The 20,398-nt window shown below is 39.8% G+C and overlaps 1 protein-coding gene and 1 pseudogene across 2 annotated transcripts in view; both read right to left on the reverse strand.

Annotated features, from left to right (window-relative positions):
• Positions 1-499: 499 nt before the first annotated feature.
• On the reverse strand, positions 500-1,877 carry LOC115812283 (beta-1,3-galactosyltransferase 2-like; annotated as a pseudogene).
• Positions 1,878-11,631: 9,754 nt separating this feature from the next.
• Positions 11,632-20,398, reverse strand: part of kcnt2a (potassium channel, subfamily T, member 2a) — a 28,806-nt gene continuing 20,039 nt past the window's right edge. For both annotated transcript variants that reach the window (XM_030776064.1, XM_030776062.1), the window contains 7 exons: positions 16,501-16,612; positions 15,787-15,888; positions 15,045-15,128; positions 14,615-14,728; positions 13,711-14,020; positions 13,128-13,212; positions 11,632-12,858 (listed from right to left, as the gene is read on the reverse strand). In XM_030776064.1, the coding sequence (XP_030631924.1) occupies positions 12,738-12,858; positions 13,128-13,212; positions 13,711-14,020; positions 14,615-14,728; positions 15,045-15,128; positions 15,787-15,888; positions 16,501-16,612 (928 nt within the window). In that variant the 3' untranslated portion in view covers positions 11,632-12,737. The remainder of the gene's footprint in view (positions 12,859-13,127; positions 13,213-13,710; positions 14,021-14,614; positions 14,729-15,044; positions 15,129-15,786; positions 15,889-16,500; positions 16,613-20,398) is intronic.

The raw sequence follows: 20,398 nt of genomic DNA on the forward strand, positions 1-20,398 counted from the left end.
CAGAGTGAATATGTACAGGGAGAAAGAGAGAGCATGTCACGATGGGATACATCTATATACATAGGTGGGTCCTCTCCGTTACTTCCCATTAAATGAACTTGTTTGACAGTTGGCTACCACATGATAAAAATAAATCAATGCAATACCTTATGCCTGACTATCAAAATTAAACAAGTGACAACAGTTGTCAACAGAAATATATTGGAGTAAAAACTATAGAATTTCTTTATATAAGTAGCTCAGTAGAAAGTGGAATTATTTAGTACTCTTATTTCGTTGCTTACCACCCTTGAAAATTATCGAATGATCTCAAGTTAACCAGTCTGATACAGTCTGCAAAAAATTAGAATCCTGAAACAAGAATGCTCAATACTCTCTCTTGTGCTTTTCTCTTGTTGAGTTTGGCAGGCTACTTCATGGACAAACCCTCTCTCTCCACCTTATTTTGATAATTCAACAGGCTTGTCCCATGGCTGCTGTTTGTGGCCCTCTCCTTCTCTTACATTGCTTGTTCTGAGGTACTGTTGCAAGCGTTTTGTTTGTTGGTTTGCAGCTGCTTCCAATACTTGATTACCTCTCATGAGTTTCACCCCAATGAGTTAATCAATTTGCTGTACTTGCAACTAGAGTAGGGCACCTGCCAGTGATGGAAGAGGAATTCATTTGGTGCTGGTACAGGCTCTATTCTCAAATTTTCCAGACAGACGCTCACATAGACAACTTCCAGGTGAAGTCTCTGTATGCTCAGAGATGCATTATGTATCTTTTGTGCCATGTCAGCTGAGAACACATAGCCTGTCCCAGAGCAAACGACAGGGTATCGCTCACCAGGCTACAACTCAGGTGACATGTACCATTTGCTATCCTTGTTTCGGTTTGGGGCATAGCCCTTCATAAGGTAACCTGTGAAGTAGTTTTGTCTTGGCGTCACACTGGGCTTGAGGAACATTTGGTTGAGGTTCTCTGTGTTCACAAACATGTCGCCGTCTGTTTTCATGACATATCTTGCACTGGGGCAGTGTGTGGCCACCCAATGCATCCCCATCAAAGTCTTTAAGGTAAGGTTGTGGTAGGTGTCCATGAATTCCCTCTGGATGATGTCGTGATGTCTACGAGACTCTTGCTGAATATGGTGGTGAAGACTGTGGACTTGTTCCGGATTGCATTCTTTCAGACTCCACATGAAGAGACATACTAATCCCAAACCTCGGACTAGACTCTCGTTCCCCCATGTCTGCCTGATGGCATTTCTTGCTTCCACTTGTTGGGGTTCCATGGCAATCAGCAGCACCAGAAAAGGGTCTCTGTGCTGGCACTTATACAACTCATTTATAATGTAGTTGTACAGCTCCATGTTTTGTGTCCCTCTTGCAGTTGGTCCCTGCTCGGGCCTCAGTGTTCCTTGTGGGCTCCCAGTCTCCTTCCAGGTGGGCTGCAAGGCACTCTGGTTAGCCTCTATTTTAGGCGACTGAACCCCAGGGGGTGAATAAATCACTGGATTGTACCCTGTGCTAATCCAGCCCCATAACAACTCTTGGTGATGCAAGAGGTGAAGGACTCCTATGAAACAGAGGAGCAAGAGAACCACAGCAATGTGTGTGCCCGGCAATGGTGCCGTCTCCACTGCATGATTGCTGCACTCTGCTTAGTATCTGCTCAGCAACAGTCAGATCTGGTCAAACCAAGGCAGGTAACCCTAACCAGCACATCAGACGAAGTGTAGTTATGCTCTTTGTAGCTGGAATTTTCCAGTTATTTCTTCCAGTTTGATATGTCTGTAGGGAGAGGACAAACCTTATGGTGCACAGTCCTTTAACCTGAAAGGAAGCATCAGCATTCATCATTAATGCTCGTAATTTTGACATCTTACTCAACATTTACTTCAAAGGGACTTCCAGATGCTACCGGAAAGCAAGTGTCTATAGACCTCAATTTAGCCTTGATTGGTAGCTCAGATTATTGCTGAGCTTTTTCCCATATCGAAAACTCCTGCATGGTAAGTCACTATGGTGTGACTATGTAAGTCACTATGGAGATGAGTGTTGATTGGCTATTTATTCATCATTGTCCCTTGCGACACTATGGAAATGGAAATGAGCCAGACCACAAAATTGTGATTGCATCAGAGGAGTGTACGCATCATATACAAAAGGGACTTTTTTCATCAGCAAGCATATTGGTCAAGATGACAGTTCCAATGCTCGGAAAAATTAGTGACACTGGCTCAGATCATCAACCTGAACAATAATTGGTCAACCCCTCCTGGAAACCATTAAACAGACAAAGTAATGTCTTCTTCCAAGATCAAACTTAACTTGGTTTACAAGGATTGACAGGTTTTTAGTTAGCCATGAATGCCATCAAATTATCCATGAATTCAAATAATGAATTCCACACACTCTGTAGTTTAGACTGCATCATCAGTGTATCTGTATCTTTCACAGACCTACCAGAACAGGTCCAAATTTACAACATCTCAGACAACATCAGGGTCTTTTGTTGTGGATTTCTATCAAAAGATGCTGTCCTCTTGACATCAGGCACATTACTGCATATTGTAGGGAACATTATTTCTCTGTCTTCTTTAGGTAGGATTAGTAGGACAGGTAGGATTCTTTAAAAGGATGTTATGTTCTTTCTTTTTACCCCCAGTTAATAGATCATTTACTTGTGACTGTACCTGTGACCCTGGATTTGTTGTTGTTTGATTACATGCAATATGCAAAAATAAATAAATACATATGTTTAGTAGAGCTGTCATTGACAGTATACCGTCTCAAAATGACTTTTGAAAATTGTTTGTTAAATTGTTCTCAAAATGAGTAGATGAATGGATGAGATCTAACATTTTGGAAACACTTTGTGCTCTTATTCACACAGTTCTCACATTTGCTGGGAAGCTCCACATAGTGGCTACTAGTTAGTTGCTAAAAATGTTTTACATAAAACATACCAATTCTGCTGGTATTTTAAATATTACACAGCAGTATACAACTGTTTGCTAAAATGATTTGATAGATTTGTTCTATTTTGTATTAGTAAAAAGAAAATGTGCATCTTAAATTAACATGTCTTATGTTATTTGATGTGGGTACATGGCAAACAGAAACTGTAGGAAGGCTTAATTAAGGACTTCTGATATTGCATTACTTGTGTTTTGTGATTTACTTTCATTTCATCCTGAGCCATTGCTGCTCAGGAGAATTTCTCTAGAATGGACTGTGATTCATACAGAGAATTCATAGTGTTGTTATAGCTGCAAAGCTAGAGGTCCTCACTACTAAACACACATGGGTCTAAGTCTCAATAAAGAAAAACCTGTACACAGACAGGCCCTGACTAGTTCAGCTGGTTTCTTAACTAGCATGTGGTTTGCTTTTATTGACTTTGTTAACTGTTGTCCTAGCAGTGGGAATGTGAACCTGAGTCAGAGTAAATGGGCTGTTTGCCATTTCATTTTCAAGAGCTAAACTATTTTTTAACCGCTTCTTCCCCCACCATCTGTACACAGTCTTATTTTCCAAATGCACCACTTCCAGTGATATAAACACGACAAACTGATTATTCTACGTTGAAAAAGAAATCTGCTCACTGCCCTGAATTTTCTCTTGGAAATGCCACAGGAACAAGAGTGTGTTGGTTTCGCATATATTCAGTTGACCATCCGCTACTATACACATGCACTCACCCCTTGATGGCCCTTTCATAAACACAAGCTCTGTTTCTCTCAGAGAGTGTGAGAGTGCTTTTCTATCACATATACTGGGCAACACATAACACAGTGTGTTCCTGAAGGTCACTCAATCAAAGAGCTGTTTGGAACCACGCACTTTAGAAACATAATGCAACTTACCAAGCAAATCATACAAGGACGTTGTGCACCAGAAATAAAAACCAGGGTCTTTTTTAATCTGTTTATTTATTTATTTGTTTTTTTTACTTTTTGGGGGGGCTTTTGTATTTTTAATTTGGAGTGATGGAGCATCTAAAATGTTCAGTTCATGCCCATCCCTGTGATCACTTGTCGTTACTTTCGTCCTATGACTTCTTTACACTTGCTTCTGCTGCTGTTCTTTTCCACTGCCCCTGGCTTTCTGTTTTCTCAGTAAATTTCTTCCATCCTGTGTCTCACAGATTAAGCAATCCCTTTTGCATATTGTCATATTGTCAGTGGCAGGTTTGAGTCATTTGCCATCCCCTGAGGTTTTGATTGACTAGTGTATCTCTGTTCAGCAGAGTGCAGGAGGCAACATCTGATGTTAGTGTTAATTAGTGTTAATTGCTTTTGTGTCAACCCCTCTGCAATCTCTCTGTAACAGGGCTTTCTCCTCCTTTTTTTCTTATTTCTTAAAAATGTCCTCTTCACTGTTTCTGCTCTTTAAAATGTTGCTCTGTTACCTTGTCCCTACTCTGCAACAGAATGGAAGAGCACGAGGACAAGGAAGCGAGTATGTGTGTATGTGCATGTACACACCCATGCAATGCATACACCCACACCAACACCGCCCCCCCCCCCTCCCCCCCCCCCACACACACACACCCACACACCCACACATACACAGTCTGTTTCTAACAGCCTCTAACAACCAACTACCATGTGCATTCCCTCCATGTAAACTATTTGTATTCTCATCCACCCTCTTAAACAGCTGAAGAATCAGTGCTTCCCAGTGGGCCTCAGTCCTTCACTTCTCCTCCAAAAAGAAGGGAAAAAAACTCCACCAGAATTTATGGAGCATTTTTTTGGCATGTGTACTCTTTTTCCTAATTGTCTGGATGAATATGACAAGTTTTCTGGATGAGCTGTTTAGAAAACATCCTTTATTTTCATGGCGAATAACTATTTAAACTTACTTAAGTCCAAATGTGTTAATGGACTTTAACATAACTACTTAGACCTCAGACCTCAGACCTCAGCTTTCAGTTACAAAAAAAAAAAAAAAGCTCACTGCAAGATTCAACACTCAGAGAACTTCATGCAAACTTTCTAGAAACCAGACTATTATGAAATGATTGTTTGTTTAGTTTTAGTTGTCAGGAGCCTTTCAACATTCTGTTTTTTATAAACAGCTTATTAAGTTGATGTTGGCATGGAAGAATGAGGAAAACATATCATTAAGTGCATGATTTCTGAGAAACGTATGAGTTTCACTTTGTGCATAAAAGCAACTCCCTTTTAATACAGACCTAAAGCCTGTTATAACAGAACTCAGGACAGGTGCATTGCTGCATTCACTGCGTGAAAAGCGGTGTATTCGGAAATATCCGGACAAAGTAAACTTCCGCTAAACCTGCTGTTTTCCGGAGGTATTCGGATGCCCGCAGAACTTTGTCATGCGGACCTGAAAACTCCCACAAATGTCCAAATACAGCTGTTAGACGGCAGTTTTCGGCATCCGCGTGACCACAGTCGTTAGCTGATGGCTTGGCCTTTCAAATGCTAATAACAGTCAGTGGTCTAGGTGGGAGTGGGTATAGAAGCCTGCCCCCCTTCCTAACTGTAACTTTCTATCAGTTAGCCTATATGTAATATTTAGCCGATATTTTGATAACCACACAAACTTCTTAGGTGTTGCATGGTGTATAATATAGCAGTGGTAGGCCAATATAGCCTTTAATGTCATTGCTCTGTCGTGCAGCTAAATTACAATGGACACTTCAAATGGAGCATACAAAAACACACTGAAAACATCATTTTAAAAAAGTCTAAATGAGAGGTTCATTAATTACATATTTATTATGCAACTGTCCTTTAATTGGGGTCAAAGGTACAGGGTGACCAGATGCAAACAGACCAAATGGGGGACAAGTAGTAAGTTTGTGTGGGACAATATGGGACATGTTACTAATGCTGAGAGATGATGTAAAACTTAGATATAATGTCAATCTAACTGTATAAGAAACACTTGTATACACTTGTATTGATAGACATCCAACATGCATTGGCCATTACAGGCGCATCAAAGGCAACTGTACTTAAGCAAAGCAGCAGGCATCATACAGCTCAAGTCTTTCAAGTTAAACCCCTGACCAAATCCAACTATAAGAATAAATAAGGCTCAAAATAAAATATTACATAAAATAAAACAATTTCATTCCAAATCTTTATATCAAGCCAAAATCTCTATTGGATGAGAAGCATGGTCAGAAGGGATAAAAGAACTTTTTCCTTTCTTTTTGACCATGACGTCGGCTGACAGCGTTTACCTTCATATCTGTAAAGTTTTACTAAGTTTGGTTTTTGTGACGTAGCAAAGAAATTCGTCGGCCCCACAGCTGCACAGTTTGATTGACGGCCGCCACAGACTCTTGATGACCGCCCTCAACGCTCTCCTCTCAGCCATTTGGTGAAAGCAAGGCTTTTAAAAAACTCGCCTATGTTGCATTTTTACTGCTTTTGACATAGCGCTATTAAATAGATTAGAAACTATGCTCATGTGCGGGCGGGTAAAATAATGGATCCATATATTTTTTATTTCTGACAGTTAAAAACCAAACGACCAGCGAAAATGCGGGACATTAGCTCAGTAAGAGGGATGCGGGACAAAGGATACAGGACTTTAAAAAAAAAAAAAAGTTTACAGGGCATAGGAGTTTTTGTTGTTGATTCTCGCTTGTTTGTTCGGAATGTTTCTCCTCAATACGAGGACGCGCCCCGTTTTCAAACCACCCACTTAGAATCTAAGGTTGAGTCCTGTCCAATCAGTTTTTTGTGCGTGCATGGCGTAGGGTGACAGGAACCAATAGCATTGTGTGCAACTGCAGCGCGAAATTTGCTTTGGGGAAGGGGTTACCTGTAGTAAGGTAAGGAGAAGCGAGTCACCGAAGTTTTACTCCGTATTAGTGTGCATTTTGGAGATGGCTTGCAAAAGAAGACTTAAGTTTTCGAACGAACAGTGGAGTGGAGAGGCTACTCGTGCGCCGGGAATATCCAATTTTTCCTACGGCGAGTCCGAACGAAAACAAACAACTGGTGTCCCCGTTAAATGCATTTTTAAGAAGATGTCTGAACAGCAGTAAACGTTCATGGAGAATGTTATTCGGCGGTTGGACAGGATGGAGTCCCATCAAAGAGGCGCAAGAGGAGTCTGCCCGAGAAAAGAAGACGAGCGGGAAATAACTCTGTTTCCGTAAGTTTATTTCTGTAGCCTTCTGGCTTTCGTCTTTGACTGCCGCGCATTCTGATACGTTCACATTTCTTTATCTGCTTTATCCCTTAATGTGGTTGAATTTAACTCTTGTAGTAATTTTGCTTCTACAGGAAGCTGTGCGGATAATGCATAATGCTGAAAACAACACGCACAGATATGATCCACGGACAAGGTAGGACAGCGTGTTTTGTTGGTAGACTATATCGTCGCGATTGTTTCATAGCAGTGCTTGGAATTCTAAACGAACTTTTAATCAATCTTCCTTTCTCCTCCGCTTTTTTTTCTCTCTAGCATCCTGAAAGACCGATTGAGACTATTCGAAAGAGTTACCGGGTGAATCCAGAGAACAAAGAGGGGGGCAGGATCGCCACTCGAACGAGGCAAAGGAGGAGAAGAGTAAGTCAAAACATCATTTCCCTAGTAGTTCTTAGACTTTTTCTCCATTTGCTATTTTCAGTGATCTAATTTCTCTTTTCACTGTGTTTTGCATCTGCTCAAGGCCAGAGCTAGTGTTCTTTAAACTGAGGAAGAGGCTGCCATATGGAGGACCGCATCAGTAGATATAATTTCTGAAGGGGACGCCGCCATCTTGGATGGAAGGCCAGCGTGGGTCCTCCCGCCTAGTACAGAGTTGTCTGCACTGTGTGGGGTGCTACAGAATAGAGACCACGGAAGCTGGGTTGTTCTTGGGAATGCTCAACATTTAGAGTTTCATTTATGCTCCCAAAAGCATTTGTATTATATACTATGATATTACAGTATATTCTGTTCGAATGTATTCTATTCTGTTATATATTGTACATTGAGATATATATATATATATATATATATATATATAAAATTGTCAATTTATATGCCTTATATTATACTGTATTTGCTTTATTTATAATAAAATTTGTGTAATTCGTTTTTGTTTGCCAGACTATCTATACAATCTACCTATGAACATAAAACAACACCACCACCAATAATAATAATATTAATAATACTAATAATAGTAATTATTATTATTATATAAACCATATGAATTCATGTTTGGGGACCCACAATGGACCAATGGGGAAGGGTTTTAGAGGAGGGGCAAGACATTGCTCCACCAATCCAAAGAAAGACTTTTGACCAATTGCAGGATACCTGGTGGTCCAAGGTGTGAAGTGCAAATGTTCCCTTCCAAGCACCCCAAGGGATTATTCACCATGGCAACTAAGGGCTCTAGGCAGACCCCAAAACACGGTACATATTCAGGAGTATTCCATGCCGCGTAACAGAGCTGCAAACTGCCGGATACAGCCGATAATCTGTGGAGTATCCGGGAATATACAGATGTATTCCAGGCCGAATACACCTCTTTTCACGCAGTGATTGTCTCTTCTCTTAATTTGACACTGAAATCATATATTGGTGAATATACACTGCAGATACCAGTGAACATATATGTACCCTGTAGCCAGCACTGAAAGCTGTCAGGCGCATCTCATGAAGTAACTCTGTGTTACATTCTGCATTCTGTTTACACTTTTAACATCACTGGGCAGAGTTTAATGACGACGGCAAAATGAAACTGTTACACTGCATTGTTTGATAGCTTTCTTCCTGTGTCAGTGAAGCCTCCCTTAATCTGAATTATTTCCTGTCCATGTACAATCATTATTCTAAGAAGTGAACCTCCACACCCTTCACTCTAAGTGTTCTCAAGCAGTGTAACACAGCCTATAGGTGACATATGAACGAAACCCTCATGTTAACAGCAGTACTGACTTCAATTTAGGGTTGCTATTTAGTGTCCGCTGTGTGTGTGAGTTGTGAGAGAGGGCGCCGCTCATAGGCAGAGTTTGCTGGGGGCATCACCCCCTCAGCGGCTGAAATATGTCACTACATTGAGTCTACAATAGGTCCAATAAAAATATTTCTTGTATATATATAATGGGTGTAACGGTTCACCGATAAGAATCGGAAACCGTTTTTAACGTTAAAGATGCGACTACATCAATACGCGGACCCCTAGATCAATCTAAATGTATGTACATGAACCTGTCGATGGCCCGATTCTAAAGTTTCGAATCGGCTGACTGAAGGTTTGCTGCTAATTCTACTTTGGTATAAGCTAAGCTGCTGTGGAGGACTGACTGATCTAATATAAAAAGTCATGTTACTTTCAGAAAAATAATGACCGCCTCTCATTTGCTAATAAATCTGCACAGCGTTAGGCATTCACCTTTTACCTTTTATGAGAGTAACGTTAGTGTTGCTTGTGGGGTAAAAACATTAACAACATGTCCGATTATGCTGACACGGTTTACAGTGCACAATCAAATTTAAAATCTAAAGTTTGGAAGACATTTGGATTTTAAAGAAGGAAGGAACATTGGACAAAAGTCTGCATTCTGTGGACCCACACCTGTGTGTGTGTGTGTGTGTGTGTGTGTGTGTGTGTGTGTGTGTGTGTTGGAGGGGGGGTGTACCTTACAAGTAAAACCCAAATAAAATCTGTTTCTTGTGAATAGCGACATGTCTCTTTCTATGTATGATATTTGTATGTGTAATTTTGACATCCCTCCTCCCCCATGAATCCTAGGCCTGTTCACAGTTTGGCCTCTGTACTCTTTAGAAGCCCAGGGCCTGGGCACTTGCTACTTAAGTTGTCTCTTGTTTTTTTTTTGTTGTTGTTTGTTTCATATATAGTACTATACTATACTCATCAAACTGTGAGTGATGGTGGTAGGGTTCTGTGTGCATATTTTACGATTTAGATTTATGATTTTATATTTGCAATACTTTTGTTATGTTATACAGTTGGCCCTCCGTATCCACTGGGGTTTGGTTCCAGGTCTTCCCGCAGATACCAAAATCCGCGGATGCTGAAATCCCTTATAAAAAATAAGGTAGTGTTTGCATATAACCTACGCACATACTCCCATATGCTTTAAATTATCTTTGGATGACTTATAATACCTAATACAATGAAAATGCTATGTAAGTAGTCGCTATACTGCATTGTTTTGGGAATAATGACAATGGAAGAAAAGTCTGTACATGTTCAGCACAGATGCAACCATCGTAGGTCTAACTACATAGCACACATAAGCAACAACATAACATTTTTTTTCTTTCAACACTTAAAGACTGCTTCCGACGTTTCCGTCTTCTAATTCTTTCATCAATGACAGCATCAGTCAGAGTACGAGCCCAGATTTGACCTACTGACCTCTTTTTTCCAGTCAACCAACCAGTACATTTGCATATTTGAGTGTTAGTCTTGCATTGGAGACATGGCACCAGCAATGTTAATGAGTTTGCATTGTGTCACAGAAGAGCTGAGCTGCATAAATAGTCTGCAAAAGAGAACTGACAGACAGAGAGATGACATTTCTCCAACAAGCAGATGAATTGCACACATTTCTTCTTCTTCTTCTTCTTCTTCTGCTGCTGCTTTTTCCAGATGTGCACAACTACATCATGAGAAGGACTCTTACTGATCAAAGAAAAACCATGAGTTTTGCATATTCAGCGTTTACACCATCCCTAGAGAGTCCCTTCATGTTGAAGAGAAAACCAACATGAACATCTTAAGATGCGCTGTGTAAATTCCAATAAATTGGTACACTAAAATTATTTTAAAAACACTGGCTATCACAAAAGAACTCTCTTGCAAAATTCTCTAAAGACATTAATCTTTTTGCACATCTCATAATTATGAAATCATTCACTTTATTCATTCATCTCTCTCTCTCTCCCTCTCTCTCTCCCCTCTCCCTCTCGCTCTCTTTTAAAATGGGATCGATTCATTCAAAAAAAGAGAGAAGTGGATCGAAATGGCCACAATGCACATAGTACTGAAGGAGAAGCAAAGCAGAGGATTAATCTGCCACCCTCTGTTAGTTGTCCTTGATTTAGACAACAGCCTGATGGCTTTTCAGTATGCTCACTCCACATAAAAAATAATAAACAGAACAAAACACAACTACAAGTGTGCCAAAAAAGGTACAGTACAATCCTGCCAGCCTGCTTTTTGTTTTGTGTCTTCTCCGACAAACTAATCAAATATCCCAAACAAGAGGGTGAGAGGCTTATAAAATGTCACTTTGCTACTACTGACTGACATCAGACACACACACACACACACTCAGCATCCAAAGCTTGAAATCACTGCATAAGTCATTATTGTATGTGCGTGAAGTGCTATCTGTGCTGCTGGCACAGCTGACTTGGGAACATTTATTGTGATGAGAGGCTGAAAATATTATAGCTTATAGCAAGAACTAGGCAATTTTATGGCCAATTACACTGTAATGTATAGAGAATGCATTTAAGAGGGGCAAAAATTCCCAACATAAAATCTGTTAAGAGTCGTAAAACAAAGATTGTTTTGACTACATATTAAACAGGGACATTTTAAGCAGTGACAACTATGATCTGCATGAGGGCATTATGAATATTTGTGAGACAGAAAAAAAGTAAATACAAAACACAAAAAACAATGAGCTTTGTACTTTGTATCTTTAATATGGCTGACACAATCAATGAGCACACTGACATAATGAGACTACTAAGTTACATACTTCATGCCCAAGCCATCACCTATTTTGCATATATACAAACACGCATGTGACATTCAGTCGACACCATAAATCCTTTCCTGTGACTGTGAAAGTGCTGCAATACTGCTCAAACAGGAGATCTGAAAACCTGAATGATCACTGAATGATCGCCAACCCATATCAGAATCATCAGGGAAGCAAAGCAAATCAGACTGCGCAAAATAAGACTTTGCAGTGCTCTGGGTTCTAAGGCTCCTAAAAACGCTCTCTCACAGAATATGTTCCTGCTTGTATGAGTCAGACCAAACACGCAATGAGTCGTGAGTTATGTGTCATGATTGTTGAGACATGCTAACTAATGGAAGGTACATAGAGAAATTAATTAACCAGGCTACTGTTCAGGTCTAATGTGCATGTAGTGATACTGGTTTTGAACAGCACAGATAGTTCACGAGTGTAGTAGAGGAGGTTGTATATGGTACAATGGCGTTTTGGCATAATCTCAAACGCAAACTAATTATTTGACACAAAAAATAAATTAAATTAAATATATAAACATCTTTTTAAAAATTAGCACTGTTAATGCAGCAGGCACTGCACGGTTCAAAATGTGCAGTCGGACATAAAATGAGATAATAGGAGTGTACAGCATGGTTACGTTTGATCAGTACTTTCATTCATTCTGATGTGGAGGCAACAAATGCTCTGATGCCACAAACCAGCAGCAGGTTCTCCTCATCATTACATCATGAGGCAGGCACAGGAACAGCAGCTTGAACAAAATAAGTTCCAGGCCTTCTTATGATGACATGCAAACAACACGTTAATTGGATGAGCACTGGTAACCCTTGAGACCATCACACTATTCAGCACGAGGTGAATTACTGACATGAGTAATGTGATAAAGTGATTGAATAAAGTGTATAAATGAATTAAGTGGTTTCTGAGTGTGACCAGATTGTAAATTAGTGCAAAAACTGCCTGAGGAGGGAAACAACAATAACTATAAATAAAGTGAGGGATGGATAAGGGGACCGATGCTCTGAGCTCAGAGCTGACTCTCCATTTTAGGGGCATTTTCACTAGTCCACACACTGTTCCCAAAACTGCTTTTCCTGCTGCCTAAGTCCTCTGGCACAAATGACAGTGGATCCACACGGATGATGTACCTGAATAATATATATATATATATATATATATATATATATATATAAAGAGAGAGAGAGAGAGAGAAATATGCATTTTTTTAAGAATAGAATTTAACTTTTAGTTTTAGTTTTGGTTTGAGATGAATCAAGTGTGCTGCAAGTGAATATGTTTTGTGGTGAAGTTATGAGGGCACTGTCGGCCACGAAACATGACAAGCATCTCCACTAACCACAGCAGTGTTGAGATGGAAATCGGTGGCCGGTTCATACCAGACCCATTACATACTTACACAATGTCATTGAGTTCCAGTCGAGTATCAGGTGGTGGGTTGATTAAGACATAAGAGTGACTGCTCTGGCTGTCAATCATTTCATCTAGATTGAAAAAATAAAATGAACTTTTTTGAGTGTTAACTTTTTATAGTGTATGGTGTTGATTTTTCAGCAAAATGCTTCATATATATGATCAAATAACCAAGCACAACAATATGCCATATTTCCCATTGGAAAGGCATTAGCTATTTCAATTTCCTCAAACTATGTGGATCATTGACTGAACATGCAGTTTAAATTGTCACAAACCACTATGGTGTTATTATCATACTATCATAATACGTACAATGACAGTTATGGCTATATTGCATAATATGGCTCTCTATACAGAATGTAGTGCACTTATTTGCATGAAAGCAAACAATATTTGGATCTAACAGTTCTGAAAACCTTTGTTTGCCCACATCAGGTGTTGAATGATAGTAATATTGGCATCACCGGATGTCTCCAAAGTGTCACTGAGGAGACATGTCTTCTCAGTGTTTGGCTCTGAGTCTGTCTTATATTCCCTCATGACCATATACCCCCATAGTTTCTCACCATATCCAGCTGTGGAGAGTCCCAGGTTCTGCATGCGTTTCCTCACCAACTCCACCAATTCCTGCCTCTCGGAGCGTGGGGGAAAGCCAGGGCGCTGCTGCCCAGCTCTTTCTGCCCCTCGACTGGAGAAGCGAGGACCCATGCGGCTAAGGCGCCGTGCCCACTGTATGCTCTTCCTGCGCAGCAGAGGCTTGGCATCTGATAGCTCACTGGACATGGAGCTGTGTGTGGTATGCGACGGGTTCCTTGGCTCTTTTGCATCCTCAAAGTCATCCACGCTCAATGAGAGCTGAACATGTGTGGCATCAAGGCAAAAAACAGATCAGTTGAAATAGGGGCAAACTGAACATAAACAAAACATGGAGGCAGACATAAAAGTAATTAAATAAATGCAAGAAAGAAAGAGAGAAACCCATAAACAGAAATAACAAGACAGCTAACACAAAAGGTCAGATCACAAGGTCACAAAAGCAGATCTCTAGATCAGACAGTGTTCAACAGCATGCCTGCTTACCCTGACTAAGTATTAACATTGATTGTACAGAGAAAACATCGACGGTGACGTCGAAGTCCAGCATGGAAACAAGACACTTCAAGCTACTGAAAATCAAAACTCATTTGACATGACTAAATCTGTTTGGGTTTTTTTAGAGAGAGATATGTAATTTTAGTTGGTTTTTTTCTCTCTTTCTTTGTTTTGATTTTTTTGGTTTGTTTCTTTGTTTTTTAAATCTAAATTATTCAAAAACCCAACCGTGCCAGCTCATGATTGTTATTCGTATGTAGGTGTCAATTTCCAGTTGCTGTTTATTTCCAGAGACATTCTCACTAGCAATTTATGAACAAGGGAGCCATGCCATGAAAAAAAACAGTTAGCTGGAAATAAAACCTCAAGAGGCTCGCATTTCTGGGACTCAGTCCGATAGATCCCAATGGGGATGTCTCCTACGGATGAACAGAGCTTTTGGTAGAGCCTGCCATAAGTCTGGATCCACAAGTCTTCCTCTGTAATCCTCATCTGAACAAAAGACATACACACACATTAATGTGAGGGAGTGACATTTTTCATTAAGATATACTTTATATAGGCAAACATGACTGAAAAGAAATCTATTCCTATCAAGTCAGTGATGTCATGGCATTGATGCTACAATTTACAGATGAATGTTAAATGTGAGTCAAATGACAATCTCTAAAACTGTAAAGAAAAACAAAAGGAGCAAAACCTTAGTGGCAATACAACAGGTATGGTTTAAGGCTGTTATGACTGAGAAAGCAAGAAAAAGTGCTGATTTTTGCCGGTCTCAGTGGGGTAATTTTCTTTTAAGACTTACTGCACACAGGAAACCAGAGCCTGCAGTTGTGTCTAGGCCAAGGAGCAGCCTAGTGATGGTTATCATATAGTCCTTCACAAAGGACTGCAACAACAAGATAAAAAGAACTTTTAATTAAGCAGCCTTGCTACAACTTACCACTGGTTTATAAACTGTACAAAGTGAACTGATCTTTATATCATGAACTAATAGTTACACCATTTTGTACAACCACCTCTATATCCATATCCAAACTTTATACATCCCTCACAGGCAATGTTGACAAAAGTGACAAGTGACAAGGTCAAGGCAGATTATGGCTCTATGGGAATAATTCAAGTGTCCAGATTCAATTCATGTCATTCAAAGAGCTGGAATATGGTAACTGGTACACTATGTTCTTACAGCATAGTCTGCCCCAAAATTCCACAAGCATAAATTAACCCCCATCCCCTAACCCCCTCCACCCTACCCCCATCAAAGCTGGAGATGGAGCTTGGAGTAGAGCTACCTGCCAAGAGACTGTCTTCCACAAAAGAGGACTAGTAGTAATCTGCTATCTCAGAGGCACCTGAAGATAAACTGAGAATCGAACATGACCACATTAGGCCCAGTGTCAGAGGGATCTAAAGTTAGATGGATATTCATTCTCAGAGCTCCCATTTCAAGGGCACTACCACTTTAAAACAACCACAGACAATCTCCTATTATGAAAGCCGAAGGTGTGCGAGCACTGTGGGCATGATCTGTCAGAGCTGATTACCTGGTAGAGCAGGGTGTCCAGCATGCCAACACTGAACACCCTCCCAGCAGCAAATGGTAGACGGAACATGAAAGCCAGGTTAGATCCCTTCTCCCTCTCTTTCTGTTTCAGAGAGATAGAGGCACACAGAGAGAGAGAGAAGATAAAATAAAGGGAGGATCTGGGCAATGATCTTAATTTTCAGGAGACGTCTGGAAAGAGCTGTTTTTTAGTTTGATTGCTAGCCAAGCCTATAGCATCAGCTATGTTATGACCCAAGGGGCCATTAACAGCGCATATTTTTAGCCATCCAGAACATATACCCAAATATATGACTTGTCAGTTGAGAGAAACTTTAAATTATTCCAGTGAAGTTCAGTAGACCATGATTCATTTGTGAAAAGTGCAAGAATTCAATTATATAATTCAATTATCAACCATTGTATTATAGTGCAGTGTTTTCAACCCAGTCCTAAAGGTCCCTCTGCTGTGAGTGTCACTATTATTTCAGCAAGGAAACTAGCAAGGAAAGCGAAACAAAAATGTACAGAGCAGGACTGGATTGAGAGTTGGCAACCCCTATGAAAAAAAACATATATAAAAATAATTTTAGAAATAATTTAAACCTAGCTGAAGTGCACATTTACAAATTATGTATCTTTGTATTTTTTTCCCCTTTTGGCTAACCACTCTAAATATATGTCATGTTCCTACTGTAAATGAAAGTTTGTTTACCTTCTCCAGTTTGGAAAGAGCCATGGAGTAACAGTCTTTAGCCCTGAACTGCATGAACCTCATGTTGGCTGGATGGGTTAGTTCTGTGATTATGCTGAGATTTGAGAACAACCTAAAGGAAAGTGATACAAAAGCACAGACACACACACAAAGTGAAAAGGCAACTGCTCAAGATGGCAACTGCTCAAGAAGGCCATGGTGGCCAGAAGCGGTCTGAAAGAAGAAAATAACATTATGGGATTGAAGAAGTCACAGCTGCACCAAACTTTTAGTTTCGGAGAAACTAAACATACTTTTGGTTCCCATGCGTGGTTCAAAAGTTGGTCTGAGACGTGACTGTGACATGACTTTCTTTGGTTTTCCTAAGTGTACGTTTAAGGAGGTGTGCCTCTGCTGAAAGGTTTCACAGATCAAAGGTTTCTTCATCCAAAAACTGACCAGTCATCTAATCATACATCTAATCATGACCTGATTCCAAACAGGAATCAGGATATGCTATATTTCCAAGACCAGGATAAGCTGTAGTGTCCTGAAGCTAACACTCATTTGATATCTCGAAATTATGGGTGCATAGACCAACTCTTGTGTGTTATTTTAAAAGAATTATACATAGTAAGTGTTACAGCCCAAAGACCAACTGAGTTCCAGTAACCAGAGGTCTACCCACTGGCCTAACATTTAAATGAACATCATACACTATTGAGCACAAAAGGCATAAAACTCAGGAACAATACAATCAGTACTATTTCCAAAAATACAAACAGAACCACAAGAACAGATGTCCAGGTAAACTAAATGGAAACAGGCAGCAGGGCCAGCTGGTCCCTAACAAATACCTAATCTTGGTGGAACGATCTTACCTCACCTCCAAAAAAAAACAAAAAACAAGGTGAGCCTTCTGGACAGCTGCTGACCTACTCTGATCTAGCCTAACTTAACTTAAAACATGTTGACAAAAGAAAAAACAAATACCGCACTAAGGAGACCTGTTAGACCTGATGCCACAACAGAGAATTCCTTACAGAAAGATAAGATACTGTCAGAATCAAGAACCTCCTCAATTGAAAAGGATGAAAATGCCTCCTGGGCTTTCCCTGAGAAGTCAACAACAACATGGTGCCATACCTCATTTAGCTACCTGAGGTTTGTTCACTTCCTGTTCTTTTAATGAGGGAACTACACATACTTCATGGCTAACATCAAGTTGGCTTCCTTTCCTCTGTTTCCCTTGAAGGCTCCCTGTCATACTCTTTCTCACGCAACTCCAATTTCCTGATCCGGAGCTCAAACTCAGCTGATCAAGTCTAACCGCCACAATCCCCTATAATTATTTTCCTCCTCAAACAGGCCTTGTTTATGTTAAGCATCAACAACTACAAAACCTAATATCACGTTTGGGTGGACTACTAAAAACTCCACCTTTATAATAAGTGACAACCTTGAAAAGGTCCACTTTAGTTATTTTAAATAACTTTGCTTGCATGAGGTTTGCAACATACAACTATATCAAACATGATGGAGGGTGAACAACAGTGAGCTAAGGAGCAGAACATAGGAGAGGACTACAGGGAACAAAAAAAGAATAGTTTGTAGGGGAAAGACAAAAAACAGCTCAGTTCACGTACTAAACAACTCGGGTACAATCCTCATCATGCTCTATGCAAAAAAGTAACACACAAAAGTGACCAGAAAAATTCAATAGGAATGATCAAGTGTGATACAAAAAAAGAGTGAACACACAGTTCAGAATCCTGGACGAGCCCACAAACATGTTACAGCTCAAAATCCATCTGAGTTCCAGTAACCAGGGGTCTATCCACTGTCCTAACATATAAGTGGCTACCAAACATTAATGAGCACAAAAGCTTTACTAAAAAAAAAAACTGCACCAAATGGTTACTGAAATACATCTGTTCATATTATTTTCATAGACAAATATGTGACAACGTGCAGAACCCTGTCATTGACTTTCTGAACAAGAGCACTAAAGGACCAAAAGTGAATTTGCAGTAATTTGCAGCCAAAGTGAAAGCCGAAAATGGAAACAAAATAGAGTGTAGAGAGTCCTTGCAAATTTATTTTTCTTGCTTTTTACCATTTAGTCGAGGCAGACTTTAGATCTTGGGTACTGATGTAGATAACTAAATACTGAAAATTCCTTGAAACAGATCTTTTCTTCTGTAGAAATAAGTACATAAATAAGTAAATATTTAGAAATAAATATTTTACCATTTGAGGGTATTGTCTATGCCCTCACACAAATCGTCTCCCACTGAAATTATTCCAGATACAACATGGCAAAGTCAGACACCAAAGCAGTATGGTTTCTGAAACTAATGCCATTTTGGGTGACGCTAAAGCAAGAAAGTATTTATTATTTTATACCCTGTGTAGATGGCATTACTGAGCATCAAAACATCACAGCAGCAGCTAGTACTCCAAGGTCCAATACTCAAACACTCCAATAAACCAGTCACAGAAATTACCCATGTTCACACAATTAATTTTTTTTATTTTTATTTTTATTGTAAATCTCAACATCTGCTTTAAAAGTGGCACACAAGATTTTTGAGGTATATGGAATGTTTACACACAAGGTTCATGGTCTCCACAAGGAAGGGACTGTCTCCAACATTCTCATCTGCCTCAGCCCCCAGTCCACCAACAGCCTCCTCTGATCCACCCATCTCTCTCAGCAGTAGCATGGCAAGTAAGACTAGCCTGGCTGAGAATGTAACATCATTACAATGAGTAATTGCCAGTGAGCAGTGAGTGTAACCCTGACTAATATACATGCCCATGGGAGCACAAGCAATTGTGGAACGTTGGCCACAGTCAGCCAGGGTGGCACAGCAAGGATTCAAACCCTGAAACAATAACCAGTTGCACCAATCATATGGCCTTTCTTAGCACTGCATGCTGTTGACACTCAACTCTTTCCCTCTTTTTACTTCAACATACCTAACATATTTAGCTGGATGGCCAAGCATCACTTGCTGCTGCCAAAATACTCCAGGATTTTGACTTGACTAGCATAGCTTGAACTGCCTTACAGTGCAACCAGAATCCGTTGTCATAAGTGGAATATGATCTTTCCAAATTCTCGCATAACACCCCTCAGCTCTACTCGCTGACTCTACAAGCTACAAACAGCAGCCAGAATTTAATGCAAAACCTTAGTTCTACAATCCTGTACATTACAACACATGCTGCACTCCAAACCACAGTTCCGGAGCAACCACTTTTGCAACAGTTCTGTTTGAAGTCCTTGGGATGACCATCTGAGTTGTAAGAATGCTTTACTGGATAGTTTTCCAGAGAGATTTTCTTTGGCTTTGGAATTGGCATTTACTTGAGGCATTGAGGCTTATTAGCACATACACAAGATGTTCTCTGTGCCTACAACAAACTGCTCTTATTTTATTTTACTAAGTATATTCACATTTTGTAAGTGGCACTGGACAAGAGTATTTGCAAAATAACTGAATGTGAATGAGAGTGTGATTATAAATCCACAGTATGAGTGTCCTAGACGTGTACTGAAATGCATTTATCATCCATTATGTTCAAAGTGCTCCACAACTATGTCCATTAAAATAAGTATGTTTATTAATTCAAGTTACATTTACATCAATGTTAAAACATATGATCATTTTACATGTGGGAAAGTATAAATGTTGTTGACTGAAGGTGATGAGAGTGAGTGACAGAGTCCAGATTACTAATGTACTGAGTTACCTGTTGAGAAAGACCAGGTCAGTGCCTGAGACATTCAGTAGGATCAGCTTAAATCTCTTAGACTGTAATAAATGTAATCAAATGCTCCAACTTGACAGAAAAAACAGTCTTTTCACAGTCACAAAAAATGCAGTAAGAAAGATTCTCATCACAATCGTAT

The sequence above is a fragment of the Chanos chanos genome, chromosome 5 (genome assembly GCF_902362185.1).
Source record: "Chanos chanos chromosome 5, fChaCha1.1, whole genome shotgun sequence".
Lineage (NCBI taxonomy): Eukaryota > Metazoa > Chordata > Actinopteri > Gonorynchiformes > Chanidae > Chanos > Chanos chanos.